The 17368-nt window shown below is 49.6% G+C and overlaps 1 gene segment (V, D, J or C); it reads right to left on the bottom strand.

Annotated features, from left to right (window-relative positions):
* Positions 1 to 12533: 12533 nt before the first annotated feature.
* On the bottom strand, positions 12534 to 13361 carry LOC121816878 (immunoglobulin lambda variable 1-40-like). The segment is given in 2 exon segments: positions 12534 to 13155; positions 13263 to 13361. Coding segments are annotated over 2 exon segments (423 nt in total).
* Between the last annotated feature and the right edge of the window lie 4007 nt (positions 13362 to 17368).

Raw genomic sequence — 17368 nt, 5'->3', positions numbered from 1 at the left:
AGGAAGCAACGTTATCAGTGATGACGTGCTTTACAATCTGGCTAAGCACTGCTGACATTTCTACTCAGTGTGTCTTGTGAGAAAAATTTTATCACTTGTTTGAATTTCCTTATACGTTCCTTGCTAAATGTTTTCAGTTTTCCTACTGACATGATCAAAGTGTATGCTATCTTTTATTTGGCTGGTACCAGAATATCTTACACTTTGAACTACTTATAAATTTATATAATTTTAAAATTATATACTATTTTAAATAATCGTGATCCTGAATGTTTTTGAAGGAGTACATCAAGGCTGTATATTGTCACCCTGCTTATTTAACATATATGCAGAGTACATCATGAGAAACGCAGGGCTGGGGGAAGCACAAGCTGGAGTCAAGATTGCTGGGAGAAATATCAACAGCCTCAGATATGCAGATGACACCACCCTTATGCCAGAAAGTGAAGAAGAACTAAAGAGCCTCTTGATGAAAGTGAAAGAGGAGAGTGAAAAAGGTGGCTTAAAACTCAACATTCAGAAAACTAAGATCAATGCATCTGGTCCCATCAGTTAGTTAGTTAGTTAGTTCAGTCACTCAGTCATGTCCGACTCTTTGTGACCCCATGAATCGCAGCACACCAGGCCTCCCTGTCCTTCATCGACTCCCAGAGTTCACTCAGACTCATGTCCATCGAGTCCGTGATGCCATCCAGCCATCTCATCCTCAGTCATCCCCTTCTCCTCCTGCCCCCAATCCCTCCCAGCATCAGGGTCTTTTCCAATGAGTCAGCTCTTCCAATGAGGTGGCCAAAGTACTGGAGCTTCAGCTTTAGCATCATTCCTTCCAAAGAAATTCCAGGGCTGATCTCCTTCAGAATGGACTGGTTGGATCTCCTTGCAGTCCAAGGGACTCTCAAGAGTCTTCTCCAACACCACAATTCAAAAGCATCAATTATTCGGCGCTCAGCCTTCTTCACAATCCAACTCTCACATCCATACTTGACCACAGGAAAACCATAGCCTTGACTAGACGGACCTTAGTCGGCAAAGTAATGTCTCTGTTTTGAATATACTATCTAGGTTGGTCATACCTTTTCTTCCAAGGAGTAAGTGTCTTTTAATTTCATGGCTGCAGTCACCATCTGCAGTGATTTTGGAGCCCCCCAAAATAAAGTCTGACACTGTTTCCCCAACTATTTCCCATGAAGTGATGGGACCGGATGCCATGATCTGTGTTTTCTGAATATTGAGCGTTAAGCCAGGTTTTTCGCTCTCCTCTTTTACTTTCATTGAGAGGCTTTTTAGCTCCTCTTCACATTCTGCCGTAAGGGTGATATCATCTGCATATCTGAGGTGATTGATATTGCTCCCGGCCATCTTGATTCCAGCTTGTGTTTCTTCCAGTCCATCGTTTCTCATGATGTACTCCTCATAGAAGTTAAATAAGCAGGGTGACAATATACAGCCTTGACGTACTCCTTTTCCTATTCGGAACCAGTCTGTCATTCCATGTCCAGTTCTAACTGTTGCTTCCTGACCTGCATACAGATTTCTCAAGAGGCAGGTCACATCACTTATGGAAAATAGATGGGGAAAGAGTGGAAACAGTGGCTGACTTTATTTTTCTGGGCTCCAAAATCACTGCAGATGGTGACTGCAAGCCATGAAATTAAAAGACGCTTACTCCTTGGAAGGAAAGTTATGACCAACCTAGAAAGCATATGGAAAAGCAGAGACATTACTTTGTCAACACAGATCCGTCTAGTCAAGGCTATGGTTTTTCCAGTGGTCATGTATGGATGTGAGAGTTGGAGTATAAAGAAAGCTGAGTGCTGAAGAATTGATGCTTTTGCACTGTGATGTTGGAGAAGACTCTTTAGAGTCCCTTGGACTGCAAGGAGATCCAACCAGTCCATCCTAAAGGAAATCAGTTGTGAATATTCATGGGAAGGACTGATGCTGAAGCTGAAACTCCAATACTTTGGCCACCTCATGTGAAGAGCTGACTCATTTGAAAAGACCCTGATGCTGGGAAAGATTGAAGGCGGGAGAGGGGGACGACAGAGGATGAGATGGTTGATGGCATCAGCGACTCAAAGGACATGGATTTGGGTCAACTCCAAGAGTTGCTGATGGACAGGGAGGCCTGATGTGCTGAGGTTCATGGAGTTGCAAAGAGTCAGACACAACTGAGTGACTGAAATGAACTGAACTGAACTGAACTGAACTGAAGTGTCCCACTCTTGCAACTCGGTGGTCTGTAGCCCACCAGGCTCCTCTGTCCATGGGATTCTCCAGGCAAGAACACTGGAGAGAGTTGCCATTTCCTTCTCCAGCAGATCTTCCAGACCCAGGAATCGAACCTGGGTCTTCCTGGAGCCAGCGTGAGGAATTCCACCCGTGACAAGGTCATGCGGCAGAGCTCTGATGGCAAGGCTAATCACACCTCAGGTTTTCCCCCTGGAATTTCCTGAGCATCCACCCCCCAAAAAATAAGAATCTGCCTGCTTTTCCACTCTTCTAATATTCTCTGGAAAAAAGTCAAATCAGGGCTTTAGTCTTCTGCATTTGAAAGGGATGTTTCAGTTAAACCCTCTCTGATAGCTCTCTAGCTTGCCTAACAGGTTCCCCGGACCTCTTACAGCTTGTGAATTGCTTACAGCCCCCCAACCGCGAGAGGCACAGAGCTTAAAGCATCTTAAGATACAGAGCCTTTTCAAAGAGCTAAAAATCATATTGGTGATGGGTTTTCACTGTTGACTCAATGATTGCCTCCAGACCTCCATATTCTTTATCTTTTAGGCACCTGGGAGGATGTTAATCAATGTAAAAGGGATGTGGAAAAAGATATATAGTAGTTTTGATGTTAGCAACACTAGACTTTTGAGTTAATTACTTTTCTCTTTGTTATGTATCACTGCACTCCTCTTGTGTCCTTGCTATGTAAGAATGTAACTTTATTTAGTACTTTCTGAGAGGGGCACCAGACTTTGGGAAGGTCAACACAAATAAGTCTTCTAGTTAACAAACCCTTATCAGAAAAAAGGCTGTAAAATATTAATTAGCCCTTTTTGGCCAGAAGATGATGTAAATCACCTAAGACTTGTGTATACAATTAGGTATGCAGAGAGAAAAGCCTGGTTTTGATAAGAGTCTGGACTGTTAACGCTGCATAACTTGGTGTTACCCATTGATCTCCATGTTTTATCAAAAGTATAAAAGGCCTTCTGAACAATAGAGGACGGGGCCAGTCACTGGACTGGTTTCCCCTGTGTCTCCTCTCTAATTTTGGCTGAATTCCCATCTGGGGCGTGGAGGCTCACCATGTATACTTACCTGCCCTGGCTTTTAAGATCCACGTGAGGGGGAGCCCAAGGCGGGGCATCCCCCGATATTCAAGAGGATGCCGGTGGCCTAACGTAGATGGTGCAAGCTCCTTGTCTGGAACTTTATTGGCTTCCCACGTAAAACAAGCTATTCAGCCTTCTTTCTCCACTTAATTTTCCTACTACACTATTTCTGCCTAATCTAATCTTATATTAATAAATAAATAAGTTTTCCTCGCCAACGCCATCCCCACTTCGAATTCCCTGGATCCCCCGGGGCTGGACCCCGGCAGGGTCTCCTGCATTGCAGGTGGATTCCTGAATTGCAGGAGGATTCCTTTCCGACTGAGCTATGATGGAAGCCCCTCTTTGTTCTTGTAACTGTATTTTTTCCATTTATTTCCTTTTCCCTTTTCCCCAAAAGTGCTTGTACTTGCTCACCAAATAGATTTGACTGTTGTTCACTAAACATGCCTGTCACCTGATTTCCCCATCTGAGTCGTCTCAGCATTGACGCCTGTGGTCTCTTTAGCCAGCATTACTTATTTTTTCAGTTGTTGGTATCAGTGATTTTTTTTTACTAGATATTGGACTTTGAGGAGAGTACATGAAGAAACTGTGATTGCCATTTCCTGTTCCTTTAATCAGGAGCACCTCCTGCCGCAGCAGGTCAGGGGTGTGTGTTCACTACCACTGGCCCAGCAAGAGGGGCACTGACCCCTGTTCTCTGACCTGCTGACTGACCTGGGAACACAGGGAGACGACTGTCAGCAGCTCCTTCCATCCGGGCAGGTGTGAAGCCCCGCTGTGCTGGGCTGCTGTCCTCAGGGAGGGGACTCAGGCTGAGGGGGCTGCTGTGCCGCAGTGGGTGGACTCTCAGCCCCCTGGGCTCCCTGGCCTCAGTCACCAGAAAGGGAGCGGGTGACTGCAGGGCCAACCACCTGTGCCCACCTGGTATTCAGTACTGTTGACCCGGGGAAGGGGGGGGGGCGGGTCAAGCTCATGTCCATGGATGAGTTTAGGGAATCGGGGTGAGGCGGGGAGACTCAGAGTTTGCCCCCCAGGAGGGACCAGGAGGAAGCATCTCCCGGCATCCACAGTGACCTGTGAGCAGGGACCCAGGCCAGGCCAGAGAGGACACCCTGCTGAGTGCCCATCACACACAGAGACCCATTCATCCAGACCTAGTAGTTGGTGGGGGCGGGAGTCACACAGCAGGCGCTGCCCACAGTGCAGACCCTGGGGAGACCCACAGCGCCTCTTATAATCCCCACAGACCCCATCTCTTGGTGGAAGTGGTACTGGACCGAGGCTGATGCCGGCTCGCTGTCAGCCCAGGAACATATGCAGCCATGCCCTGTGCTATGAGCACAGCAGAGATAGACACTGGCTGTCCAGCTTCTCAGGGAGCAACACTTTCCAAAATCAAATATGCATACATACATGCATACATACATATACACATGTGTATGTACATTTAAAAGTCTACCAATATGGCCATCAATAAAATTCACAGACATTTAATACGGCATTTTAAAATAGCAAAACCATGTCAGATTGATTAAGTGAAGACCCAAATGAAAAAGGCCTAGAAGTCTTCTGGGAAAAGACTTTCAGAGAGCAGGCGCTGTCTGGGACAATATCAGACTTGCAGGCTTTCAAAGCTTCTCTTCCATGATTAGCTTCAGTGCGATGACTGTGAGCACGTGGTGTATAATCACATCAGCTCGTGTTCTGTGGATCAGGCTATTGCACACATGTAAAGAAATGTACAAGTGTTACTTTATTCTGTGCCGGGAGCCAGTGTGAGGAATCCCGCCCATGACAAGGTCATGAGGAAGGAAGCTGACATACGCAAGGCATGCTCAGACTTCAGGGACCCCTCTGGAAATTCCTAAGCATGTACCCCAACAAAAATCTGCCGGCTTTTGTGCTCTGCTCTTCCACTCTTCTGACATTTTCTGAAAAAGTCAATTCAGGGCTTTAGTCTTCTGCATTTGAAAGAGTGTTTCAATCCAAAAAACCCTCTGATGGCTTTCTAGCCTGCCTGCAGGACTCGTACAGCTGCACATGTGATTGTTTGAGGCCTCCTGACCGCAGGAGGCACAGGAAGCTTAAAACATCCTAGGAATGCAGGGGCTTCCGAAGAGTCAAAATCTTTAGAATAGGACTGATTAAAAGTTTCATTTGTTGAGTCAATGCTTGCTGCCAAATTTTCATATCCTTTATTTTTAGATACAGTTGGTATATAGAAAAACAAGTAGTAGACCTTGTATTAGCAACATTAGCTCTTTGAGTTAAGTACCTTCTTTGTTATATCCCACTGCACCTTTGTTCTATAGAGATGTAACTTTAGTGCTTTAAGGAGATGCAGATTAAAGAAAAACACTTTAGGGGAAACAAAATTAACATTCATTAAGGAAGAGAACCAAAAAGTGTTAACAAGCCTCTTGGCCAGAAAATACTGTAAATCACCTGAGACCTTTTGTATACAAAATGATGTATAGAAAGAGTCTGGGCTGCGAACACCACATAATTTTTTGTTACCCATTGATCTCCATTTTTTATCAAAAGTATAAAAGGCCTTCTGAACAATAAAGGATTGGACCAGTTTCTCGAACCAGCTTCTCGGACCAGTTTCTGGGACTAGTCTCTCGGCCTGGTTTCTTGGGAATCTGGCTCCCCCGTGTCTCTCTCTCTCTCTTTTTCTCTCCTTTTCCCTCTCTCTGCTCTTTACTTTAATTTCAGGCTGAATCTCCACCTGGGGCGCGGAGGCTCGCCAGGTCTACTTACTTGCCCTGGCTGTTAAGACGCGCGCAAAAGGGAGCCCAAGGCAAGGCACCCTTAGATATTCAAGTGAGCGCCGGTGGCCCAACGTAGATGGTGCAAATTCCTTGTCTGGAATTTGATTGGTCTTCCGCGTAAACCAAGCTATTCAGCCCTCTTCCTCCACTTAATCTTCCTACTATGCTATAGTTTCTTAATCTAATCTTATATCAATCAATAAACAAGTCTTTCCACGCCAACACCGTCCACCCTTCGAATCCCCTGGATCCACCAGGGCTGGACCCCGGCAATTCTGCGTCATCAAGTTAATGAAAGTGAGTACGTCTCTTAAAACTCTTTGAACAAGAAGGGTCGTGCTGGCTGTTGGGGGTCTCTGAGTCTCAATGTTGTTGATAAAATGGGCACCTGAGGCCCCCTTCCCATCATTATGGGCTGAGGGGTCCTCTTGGAGACCTGGACACACCCGGGGAGAGACTGAAAGAGGCACGGGGCCGTGAACCACGGGACAGGAGATGGATCCGGAGCCTCCTTCCCCATAGGGGTGCTGACCACTTCCACCCTCTCCTGCCTCTAAAGGCTGACCCTCCGGGCACATGGGCAGGGCTGAGTAGCACTTCCCCATGGGCTCCCACCACTGTGCAGCTGTACCTACCGCTGCCCTGGTCCAGCAAGCAGTGATCGTCAGCCTCGTCCTTGGGCTGGGCCCCCGTGATGGTGAGGGTGGCTTTGTTCCCAGAGATGGAGGCAGAGAAGCGATCAGGGACCCCAGAGGCATGGGTATTTGTGTTGTAGATAACATTTCTGGGAGCCTGGCCTGGGGTCTGCTGGTACCAGCTGGGTTCGTTGTAAGTAGTGACTGACCCAGAGCTCAGTGCACAGGTGAGGGTGACCGTCCCTCCTGGAGACACTAACAGTGACGGTTCCTGGATCACAGTCTGAGCTTCTACCCCTAAGAGAGACAGCAGAGAGAAGGTGGTTGTTATGGAGGTGAGGTGCCCTGAGACCCTGCGTGGAGGTGCCCCAAGGGTGCCCAGTCCCAGCCCCTGACCTGAGCCACAAGCAAGCAGCCCGAGCAGAAGCACAGTCCAGGCCACAGTGGGGACCCTTCCAGGACGTGGCCTCCTCACCTCCTGGGCTGCAGGTGGGGTCCTGGGCCTTTTCATGCCGCCAGCCCGTCAGGAGGAGGGGGCGCCTCACGCAAATCCCTTCCTCCTCTCCCTGCCCAGGTCACCTGAGGGCCCTGGGATGGGGGGACTTGAAGGAGGCAGATGCTGGACCTCACGCAGAGTGGGGACAGCTCGGGGAGGAGCCCCTGAGAGATGGGGCAACATCTTTCAGCAATTGTGCCCCTGTGACCTGGTGACCTCGGTCCTGTATCTCCTCCCCGGATTGTCTGAGGCTGAAGGAGGAGTTTGCAAGTCTGTCTCTCTTGCCACAATAATCCAGCCTTTCCCAAACCTGAGCCCGTCTTTAGAACACTCTCTGTCTTCTCAGGGAACCCTGAGTCCCGTCTGGGCGGTGCTGTCCTTCCTCCTCCAGCCCTGAGCCGAGCAGGAGATCCCGGAGCCTGTGTCTGCTGTGAAGGGTGAGCAGTCACCCTGGACACAGTCTTGTAAAGTGTCTCTAGTCCCGGCGGTGGGGGGGACCAGGACAGGGGTGGTGACATGCAGAGCCACACGGCCAGTCTAGGAGTGACAGCCTCCTGTGTGTAAAAAGATATAACAGTGTGGTCTAGCTTCAGTAGAAATGTAGATTTAAGGGTAAAAACGTCACCATTTCATCATGCAATTATGATAGCTGGCATGTTCACTTCCAGCAAAGTTGGAACACATGTCTCATCGTCAGAAATAGAAAAACACGGTGTGTGAACAGGTGGGTGTGGTGAGCACCGTGGACCTTGTAAAACTCCCTTCCCTGTGGTTCTGGGTGGAGCCGATGGACGCGGGACGGAGGAGGGGTGTGGGGGCAACGAGGAGGAGAAGGGGCTCAGACGTCTCGTGTTCAGGTGTGTGGAAGAGACGGGAAAGGTCTTGTTCATCTCTTGCTGCTTTCACATAAAAACGTAAATACTCTTCTTATTTTGTATTCGTGTTAGATTTGCTGCTAAAGCATCTGTTTAATGAAATCCATCTGATCTCTGTCAGAGGCGCTTGAAAAGCTCAGCTCATAGAGGTGGAGATATGTATTCCTCCTTAACTCTCTTCTTATTATACGAACATGCTGATGACAGTTGGCGGAGCTCCTGAGTTCATATATTTCATGTCACAAGTGTCAACATAAAGGGAAGGGACGAGGAATGAAGCCACATAAACTGACACAGTCCCAGTTTCCAGGCTTCACTCCAAATGCTGAAACTGCCAAATAACACAGCAGGGGACACTTTTAAATGACAGGCATGGTGACAGAGGGCTCTTGCCTGCGTCCCTCCTCCACTGGGAATACCCGGGGTGCTCTGCGGGCAATGGGGCAGCCTCTGCAGGGTCTCACCCCTGTCCAGGTGTCCCTGGAGGGCGAGGTTCCTGAAGGAAGTCCATTTTCGTTGTATGACCGGCCCTCTGTCCTTGGGTGGATGTCAGGTCTGGGCACTGACCCCACGACAGAGCAGCAGGAACTGAGAGGCGAGCCTGTGGCTCTGAGCTGAGAGCTGCCATGTCCCCTGGGGGCCCAGGTGTAGGACGTCACCCTCCAGTGAGGACCCTGCTGCCCACGTGGGCAAGAGCCAAGGGAGGAGGTGCCAGCCTGCCTGGCCAGGACCCTGCGCTCTCAGGACCAGACCCACAGCGCCCCCTGCTGGACTCAGGCCTCCTTCTCCCCACTTCACACCACAGCCTCTAGGAAGGGCTTTCTCACACTTGCAGCTGGGTCTTCCTGACGTCACCGCCCAGGGCAATAGAATGAGCCCCCTTCGTCTAGTCTGGGCCTGGTCATTGAGTTTTCCAGGTGCCTAATGACCTCAGACCCCTGAATGGCATGCTGATAAACTAATGAAGTTCAGGATTCCCTGATGTCTCAGCTCGCTCCGCCTAGCTCGTGGGTTCACTGCCAGAACACAGCCACCGGAACCTGAGTTTCCAGGTTCAAACTCCCAGCATGCCCGTGGGTCATGCCTGCTCATGGTTCTGTGTGAGCTTCCTTCCCAGGTTGACAGGTAGTCAGGGCTGAATGTACAGGGCCTCCCGGGACCTTCCCAGCCCAGACTGCATGCCTCTGCTCTTATTTCTCTCTTTGCAAAGAGAATAGGCAGCTCTCAGGTGCAACAGTTCTCTTCTTGGTCACTTCCAGGGCTTCTCACTTACCCTTGATCAAGGTCCTCACAGTACGTCTTTTTGACTCAGATGTTTAAAGATGTTTCTAGTCTAATTTTATAATCTTCCTATATTAAATGTTTGATATAAAATATTATGCCTATAAATGGGTATCGCATCCTTGTCTGGGCTCCTGTTTCATCTCTGGTTGAGAAACCCTTATGACCGTTACCTGATCTTCACTGGACATGGTGAAGTCTAAGGTTCTGACCTTTGATTGTTAGAATCCATAGATTTAATGGAGATGGGTTTATAAGGTCCGTGTCCAAAATAATGACATTTATCCAATATCATCTCAAACAAGGAACCAGGGAGGGAAAAGGGTAGAGACCATGAGGCAAAAGTCGAGGGTATGGGCAAGTGAGGAGTCTGAGAGCCGTGTCCTAAGGGGAAGTGTCTCCTTCACCTGGAGAGGAGGGCTCCTAGGGTGCAGTGTCCAGAGACAGGGAGGCACCCAGTTTCCCTAAGGGTCAGGGTTCAGGGCAGAGCATGAAGCCTGGAGCAGGAGAGGGATGTGCGGGGGTGGGAGAGGCCCCTGGGGTCCAGGGCACAGATGCCGGGCTTCTGCTTCCTCGACATCCTGCTCAGACCTGTGAGGGACTGCCGGGAGCCAGCACGGGAGATCCCACCCATGACAAGTTCATGCAGGAGTCGAGGGAATCCCTCGAGCAAGGCCTCAGGACTGGACGGACCCTCTGGACCCGCTTGAGCATCTACCCCCGAACCAGAATCTGTCTGTCTTCCTATTTTATGTCTTTCACCAGCTCTTCCGACATTAGCAGGGGGCTGTCCCTGACCAAAAGAGTTAACTTAGGGCTTTAGTTAATAACTATCCTGGGCATGAAAGGAGTGTTTCAAACCCTCTGTTAGCATTCTAGCTTACATGGCAGCTTTATCCATACTCTTGCAACATTTTGAGCCTCTGTAATGCTTGCTGCCAATTTCTCAAATCCCTTATCCATTCTGTTCCTGGGATTGCATATAATCAGGATGTAGAAAAAAACAAGTAATAGCCTTAGCATTAGCAACATTAGACTTTGAGTTAATAAGTTCTTTCTTTGCTGTAACCTGCTGAATCTTTGCTCCATTAAAATGTAACTTTGTACTTTAAGGGTGACGCAGGCTAAGAATTTAAGAAGAAACACTTTAAGGGAAAATCATTGTTCTGGTGCTCTGGCTGACCAACCTTTATCAAAAGGAGGTCATGGAATATCAACAGGCCTCCGGAATAGAAGACGATGTACAGAAAATAAGACTTCTGCAGGAAGGAACCTGATATTGATAAAAGTTGTTACTGATGGAATGTTGAGTTGCCTCTGCATTTCTCACCTTGCTGTATGTATAACTCAGGGTATAAAAGTCCCAAGAAGAATAAAGTCAGGGGCCTCGCTCACCAAAGAAGCTTGGTCACCCCATGTTGTCTCTTTATCTCTATCTCTATCTTTCTTCATTTGCGGATGCCGTCCATCTGGAGGATATCCCTGGACTCTGCTGAAGCTGGACCCCAGCAAGGGACCCTGTGTATCTGGGCACATGGGCATTCTGCTTGTATTTGGAGACCAGAGAGGAAAAGAGACAATTTCACGGACCCCTAATGATGGAGCAGGATGAGGAGATGAGCCTGCCTGGATTTAATAGCACGAGTGACAGCAGAGATCTAAACCAGTACTGGTGACGTCACAGCCAGGGTCAGGCCGTGATGGGGCCGACACGGGAGTACAGGCCAAGCTTTCATCAGACATCCCCATCACACGGGAATTCCTGTGGCTGTGGTTAGTGATGAGCTGTGTGACACTGATGACCAGCCTCCTCATCAGGATGGGGTCCAGAGTGATCCAGGAGGGCGAGAGGACCCACCAGGAGCCAGAGAACAGGGCTGAAACCCTCAGTGTCCCTCACCTCTGTACAGGTTCACAAATGCAGGGATTTTGCCAGGAATCCCTTGTCATCATTGCCATGGTGATCCCCGCTTCCCCGCTGTTCCTTCTACAGGACGTGGGGCCCTTGAATCTGAACTCATCATGGGTGTCACAAGCAGAGGGACCCGGGAACATCTTGGGGAACCCCTGCTCCTCACAGTCCACAGACCACCCCAGCCCTGAAGGAGGAAATGCTCCAGTGGGGTGGAGATGAGAGGAGCAGAGGGCAGCACAGAGCCAGCACCTGTGGGTCAGGAGAGCCACTCCCGGGGCTCCCTGCCGCCTGCGATGTATCCCCGGTGCCCCTCACTCCTCACGCTCTCTGCTCTGGCCCTTCAGGAGCAGAGTTCACACCCTGGGGGACGATCTGCCTGCTGGGATGGTCCACAGACTCTGCTGGAGGCGCACCTGGGAAAGCCTCCTGCTCCTGATCTCAAGTGAGGGAGCTCAGCTCCACGGCTCCCGTGATCACACGGATGACCAGGGTGCACTTCAGTGGAATCAGAAATTGTTTACATTTTCTGAGATTTCAGCAAAACTGACTGTACAATTGGGAGGAGACATATTATGAACCAGAACGTACCTCAGTAATACGTTGGTTCTGGGGTATTATTTAAGATTTGACGGTTCTCTAAGAACAAGCCTCTGACAGGCTGAGGCTCTCATCCCAGTTTCCCGTCTACCTGTGTCGCTGTGAGGAGCCCTGTTGCACCAGCCTGCACGGTCAGAGTCAGCCTCGTCCTCAGGCTGCAGCCCAGAGACGAGCAGGAGCCCTGCGTTGGCTGAGACATCCTTGGATCCAGGAAACCCGCGGGAACCCCGGAGCCTGGTTCTTCCTGGAGTCTGAGTGGTAGGACCAGAGTACTGAGGAGGGCTCACTGGCTTCTGCTGGTTCCAGTAAGAGCAGAGCGGCAGACACTGATGTCGCTGCTCAGGGTGCAGGGAGCCACTGAGTCACCTGTGATCTCTCTGGGGTCATGGGTCTCCCCACACACAGGCCCTGAAACCATTGCCGGTCTTAGCAGTCCAGGGCCTCAGGGCTGCAGTGTGGTCACTCACAGCAGCACCAGCTCTAGGGGCTTAGAGAAACCAACAGTAAACAGGTGTAGAATTAATATACCTGCAACCTTATCGAAGAAAGTTAACAATAAAGCCATTAAATTGAGATTCTTCTAAAATATCAGTTGACAATAATAAGAACACACTACTCAAGATTAGAAATTAAAATGATAATGTTTGAACAAGTAGGTTTGAACATGGTGGAGTATTCCAAATTCCCTTTGCCCTAAATGGTCTTACATGGAGCAGGACTGGGAAGAGCAGCTGAGGGCGTTTTGGCTGAAAACATGCAGTGAGTTGTGAGTACAACCACACATTCTTGTTCTCACATGCGCAAAGAAAAACGATTTCATGTCCATTTCAGAGCTGCTGCTCCAGTGTCTGCTTGGACAGAGATGCTTCAGCCCCGGGAGTCCCGTGTCTTGGGGAGAGCAGGTTTTCGTCTCACTTCCCCGCTGGCCTGGAGCACTGTGCCAGTATAGCTACTGCTGTCACCAGCTGCACAGTAATAATCGGCCTCGTCCTCAGCCTGGAGCGAGCTGATGGTCAGGGTGGCCGTGTTGCCAGACCTGGAGCAGGAGAATCGGTCCGAGGACTCCAAGGCTCCACTGGTAGTACAACAGATGAGTTTGGGGGCCGATCCTGGGAGCTGTTGGTACCAACATACACCATAGCTACCGATGTTGCTGCTGCTTCCAGAGCAGGTGATGGAGACCCTCTGGCCTGGGGACCCGGACACAGAGGGTGGCTGAGTCGGCACAGCCTGGGCCCAGGATCCTGGAAGGGGGAGAGACAGAGATGGTGACTTGGGGGTCCAGGCATAATAGCAGAGAGCAAGGCTGTGAGGCTTCCCAGGGCCCTTCCCCTGTCCCCCATCCAGTCACCTGTGCAGAGAGCGACCAGGGTGAGGAGCAGAGGGGACCAGGCCATGGTGGACACGGTCAGGGCGTCCCGTGGTCTGCGGCCCCACAGCTGAGCAGAGCGTCCCCACACCGCTCCTTCCCCTCTTCATAGCCTGAGAGGGGGCGGGGCCTTTCATGCAAATGACCATCCTCCCCGCCCCGCCCCCACAATGCTCTGATGACCTCTGGGACCTGGGTCAGCTCCCTGTGCCTGAGGGAGGCCAGTGTGTGATCAGGGGCGGGGTTGCTTGGGGCTTGGGGGTGGGAGGTCACAGCTGGGAGCCCTGAGCAGGAAGCACCAGGGAGCACCAGGGGGCTGGGCTCTGCTCTCACCCCTCCAGACACTCAGGAAAGGCCTCGGAGCGCCCCCTGGTGTCCGGACCAAGACACACATCCTGACCTGCTGATAGAGCTCTTAGAGTCAGCTTTCCCCAAATTGCTTTTGAAATTCTACCCTTCAGGATGTGTTTGGATGGACAACAACAGCCAACTGTAGCTTACCCTGTAGCGCATGTGAATGTTACACTGTGGATGTGTGACTCTGAGATTTTAAATGAACCCAAATGTGTTCATGGATTAGTAAAAATCTAAGGTCATCACTTAAAACAGATGCCTACATTGAACTGAAGGAGATGCTGTTGTTAGGTCGCTAGGCTGTGTCCACTCCGGCTCTGTTTTAGTTCTGCATTGCCATGGTACTATTTCTAAAACATCATTTTCCTTGTAGCCTCTGTTCTCTAAATAAGATAATTTTAAAGACTTTCTGACAGGTACGGCATCTCCACTGGGGGATTTTATGTCGTAGCAGGACGTTCTCTCTGTGACACAGGGCACGCTGAGTTATCAGAGCCATGGGTCGGTCTCAGATCTGAGATGAGACACAGGACAGGACAAGGCAGATCAGCTGTTCTGGGGAATCTCAGACGTGGCCATAGACATGGTCAGACAGAGCAGCAGCGCCGGCCCTGGGGGCAGAGCCCCAGGACAGGGCTGCTTTCCCAGCCCAGGGCCTCGCAGCTTCCCCAGGCTCACTGTGCATAAAGCCAGTCCCACAGCAGCTGAGCACAGACACTCCTCAGGCAGGAATCATCTCCAGGTCTCAGGACCAGGGCTCTCTCCCGACCTGATTCCTCTCTCGATGGGCACACAGGACAGAGTGTGAGGTTTCAGGGGATAAATCAGCTACTAGAAGGGTTCATGGATCCCCTGGGAAATGAGGGGATCCTGGGGAGGAAGAGGGAGGGGACGACCTGGGGTCACAGGTTGCCGGGGTCCAGCCCCGGTGGATCCAGGGTGATTCGAAGGTGGGGACGGAGTCGGCGTCTTTGGAAAAATACATATTTAATCACAGATATAGAGAGATTAGAAATGGATAGTATAGTAGGAAGATTAGTGGAGAAAAAGAGGCTGAATAACTTGGATTACGTGGAATAGCATCCATGCTCCAGATGGGAATTCAGCCAGAAAAACGGGAGTAAAAAAGAAGCGACATGGGGGAATCAGTCATTCCGGAAACTGATCCGATTTCTTTATTTTTGGGTTTGCTTATATACCTTTTGTTACACATAGGGATGAATACAGAGTCACACGGGGGTCAGCAGTCCTGACCTTTATCAAAATCAGGTGCTTCACATAAATGTATAAAAAAAAGGTACATCATCTTCTGGCCATGAGTGAGACCTGCTGACATTTTATGATCCTTTCTTTCTGATAACCAAAAACTTATTTCTTCCAAGGGTGTTTTTTCTTAAACCAGGAACCACCCTCCAAATAAAGTTGCATTCCTATAGGGTGAGGGTGTAGTGAGTTACAATCAAGAAAGGAATTTATTTAACCCAAGGTTAACATGATTAGTCTTAAAGGTTAATACTTATTTCTCCTATATGCTTAAAGGTTAATACTTATTTCTTCTGTATGTTAGTTATATTCATTATAAGGGTAGGGAACATGGAGATTTAGCAGCAAACATCAGCCCAACAAATGAAAATCCTTTCACCAATGCTCCCCTTAAGATCTATTTAGTCTTAAGATAGTGATAAAGTTACATTTTTGCATAGCAAGGACACAGTGATTTATAACAAAGCACAGTGATCTATTACAAAAGAGAAAATCCATTAACTCAAAAAGTCTAGTATTGCTAACATCAAACTACTATATTTCCTTTTCTATAGTCCAAATACATTGATTAATATATTCCCAAGTGCCTAAGGATATGGAGGCCTGGCGGCAATCATTGACTCAACAAAAAGAAAAAGCCCTATGCTAATTAAGACTCTCAAAATACTCCAAAACTCTCTGTGCTGTTTATGGTTGAGAGGTAGTAAACAATCATGTGGCAGGAGTATGGATAATCCTGTCACACAAGCTAGTCTGTCAGCAGAGAGGTTTGACCTGAGACATCCTTGTCCCACCCAGAGCAGGGAATTAGCAGCAATTATTGGCACAACAAATGAAGAACCCTTCACCAATATAATTCCTAACCAACACACTATACTAATAATTTCCAACTCCCCAAAAGATTTTGCCTTTAGTAAGTCTAAAACATCTCGTGCCTCTCAGGTTGGGAGGCTGTAAACAATCACATGTGGCCGGACGAACCTATACAGGTGGGCTAGATAACCTTCAGAGGAGTCCCTAAGCTGAAACACTCTTGTCACGCCCAGGAATTTTTATTGCCTTGGAGCTGCACGTTTACTCCTTCTCCGAGAGAAACGGTTATGGGGAGAGCCCCCCGTAAAGTCAGAGGTGTAGGTGAGAGCATAAAACAGACTCTGGTTTTGGGGTTAGATGCTCGGGAACAGGGGGTTTCCTGAGGCTTGATCACGCCTTTGCGTATGCCAAGCCTCCTTCCTCATGACCTTTGGCATGGGCGGAGCTCCTCACGCTGGCCCCCGGCAACAGCTGAGTGCCAGGGATCTGAGGCTTCTTGGGAAGGAAGGGTTAGGCAGGCTCAAGGAGGGGCCGAGGAAGTGAGTGTTTCAGGAAGATCTGGAGACACGGCCATGATCTTCCGACAGAGGGAGCTGGCTCTTGACCATGGAGATCATGGTCTACAGACCTACACGGTCACGGGAGGACTGTAGAAAGAGAGAGGCCAGGACTGGGAGGAGAGTCGTGAGTGAGGGGAGCGGGAGGGCAGGCTCTGAGCAGAGATGAGGAGAGCTGGAGGGGTGCACGGGGTGGGCTCTAGGGGCTCCTCCCTTCCTCTCTTTCTGGGAAGAGGGTGGGGACTGATGACCCCCTGACCCCTTCACCCTCCAATTCTGGGTGCTCGGCCCCAGGTGCAGCTTCAGTCCCAGGAGGAGGCCTGGGGGCCGCGGCTCTGAGTCTGTCCCCTGAGAGGAAGCACCTGCTGTCCAGGCCAAGTCAGGCCGCTGAGCCCGGGGGCAGAGCCAGCTCAGTGGACCATGCGGGTGTGTTGATGTTTTGCCAACTCTGAGCGGTAGACATCGCCTCCTCGTGACGCGCTCGGGGAACGTTCACAGTGATGAGATTGTGAGCAAGGTGCTGCTCAGCTGCTTGGTTCTCAATCCTGTCTGACTCTTTTGCGACCCCGTGGACTCTAGCCCACCAGGCCCGTCTGTCCATGGGATTCTCTAGACAAGAACACTGAAGTGGGCTGCCGTTTCCTGCTCCAGAGGATCTTCCCACCCAGGGACAGAACCCACATCTCTTATGCCTTTTGCACTGGTAGGCGGTTCTTTACCCCTCATGACTCCTGGGAAGCCTTTGAGGAAGGAGGGGCTGCCTTTTCCCCTGTCACCAAATACCTTATCAATGAACAAATAAATGAATCAAATAATAAATGTTACATGTCTTTGATAGCATACACAGAACTTCTTTATTCTCACCTATCGTATTTTCAGGTTATTCTTGTTCTCATAATTCAGACTATCTTGTTCTCATGATTCTTTTGTTTTTCCCCCCGTACATTTATCTCCTTTTCCTTTGGACCCAAGAGTGTTTGTATTTGTTAATCAAATAGATCTGATGTCTGTCCCTAAAAACATCTGTCACCTGACTTCATCTCAGGCACCTCACCGTTGATGTCTATGCCGTCTCACTTCCCTTCAGTATTTAGTTTCCTG

The sequence above is a fragment of the Ovis aries genome, chromosome 17 (genome assembly GCF_016772045.2).
Source record: "Ovis aries strain OAR_USU_Benz2616 breed Rambouillet chromosome 17, ARS-UI_Ramb_v3.0, whole genome shotgun sequence".
Classification (NCBI taxonomy): Eukaryota; Metazoa; Chordata; class Mammalia; order Artiodactyla; family Bovidae; genus Ovis; species Ovis aries.
The sequence above is the reverse complement of the archived record's forward strand: the minus strand, read 5'-3'. Positions and strand labels throughout refer to the sequence as shown.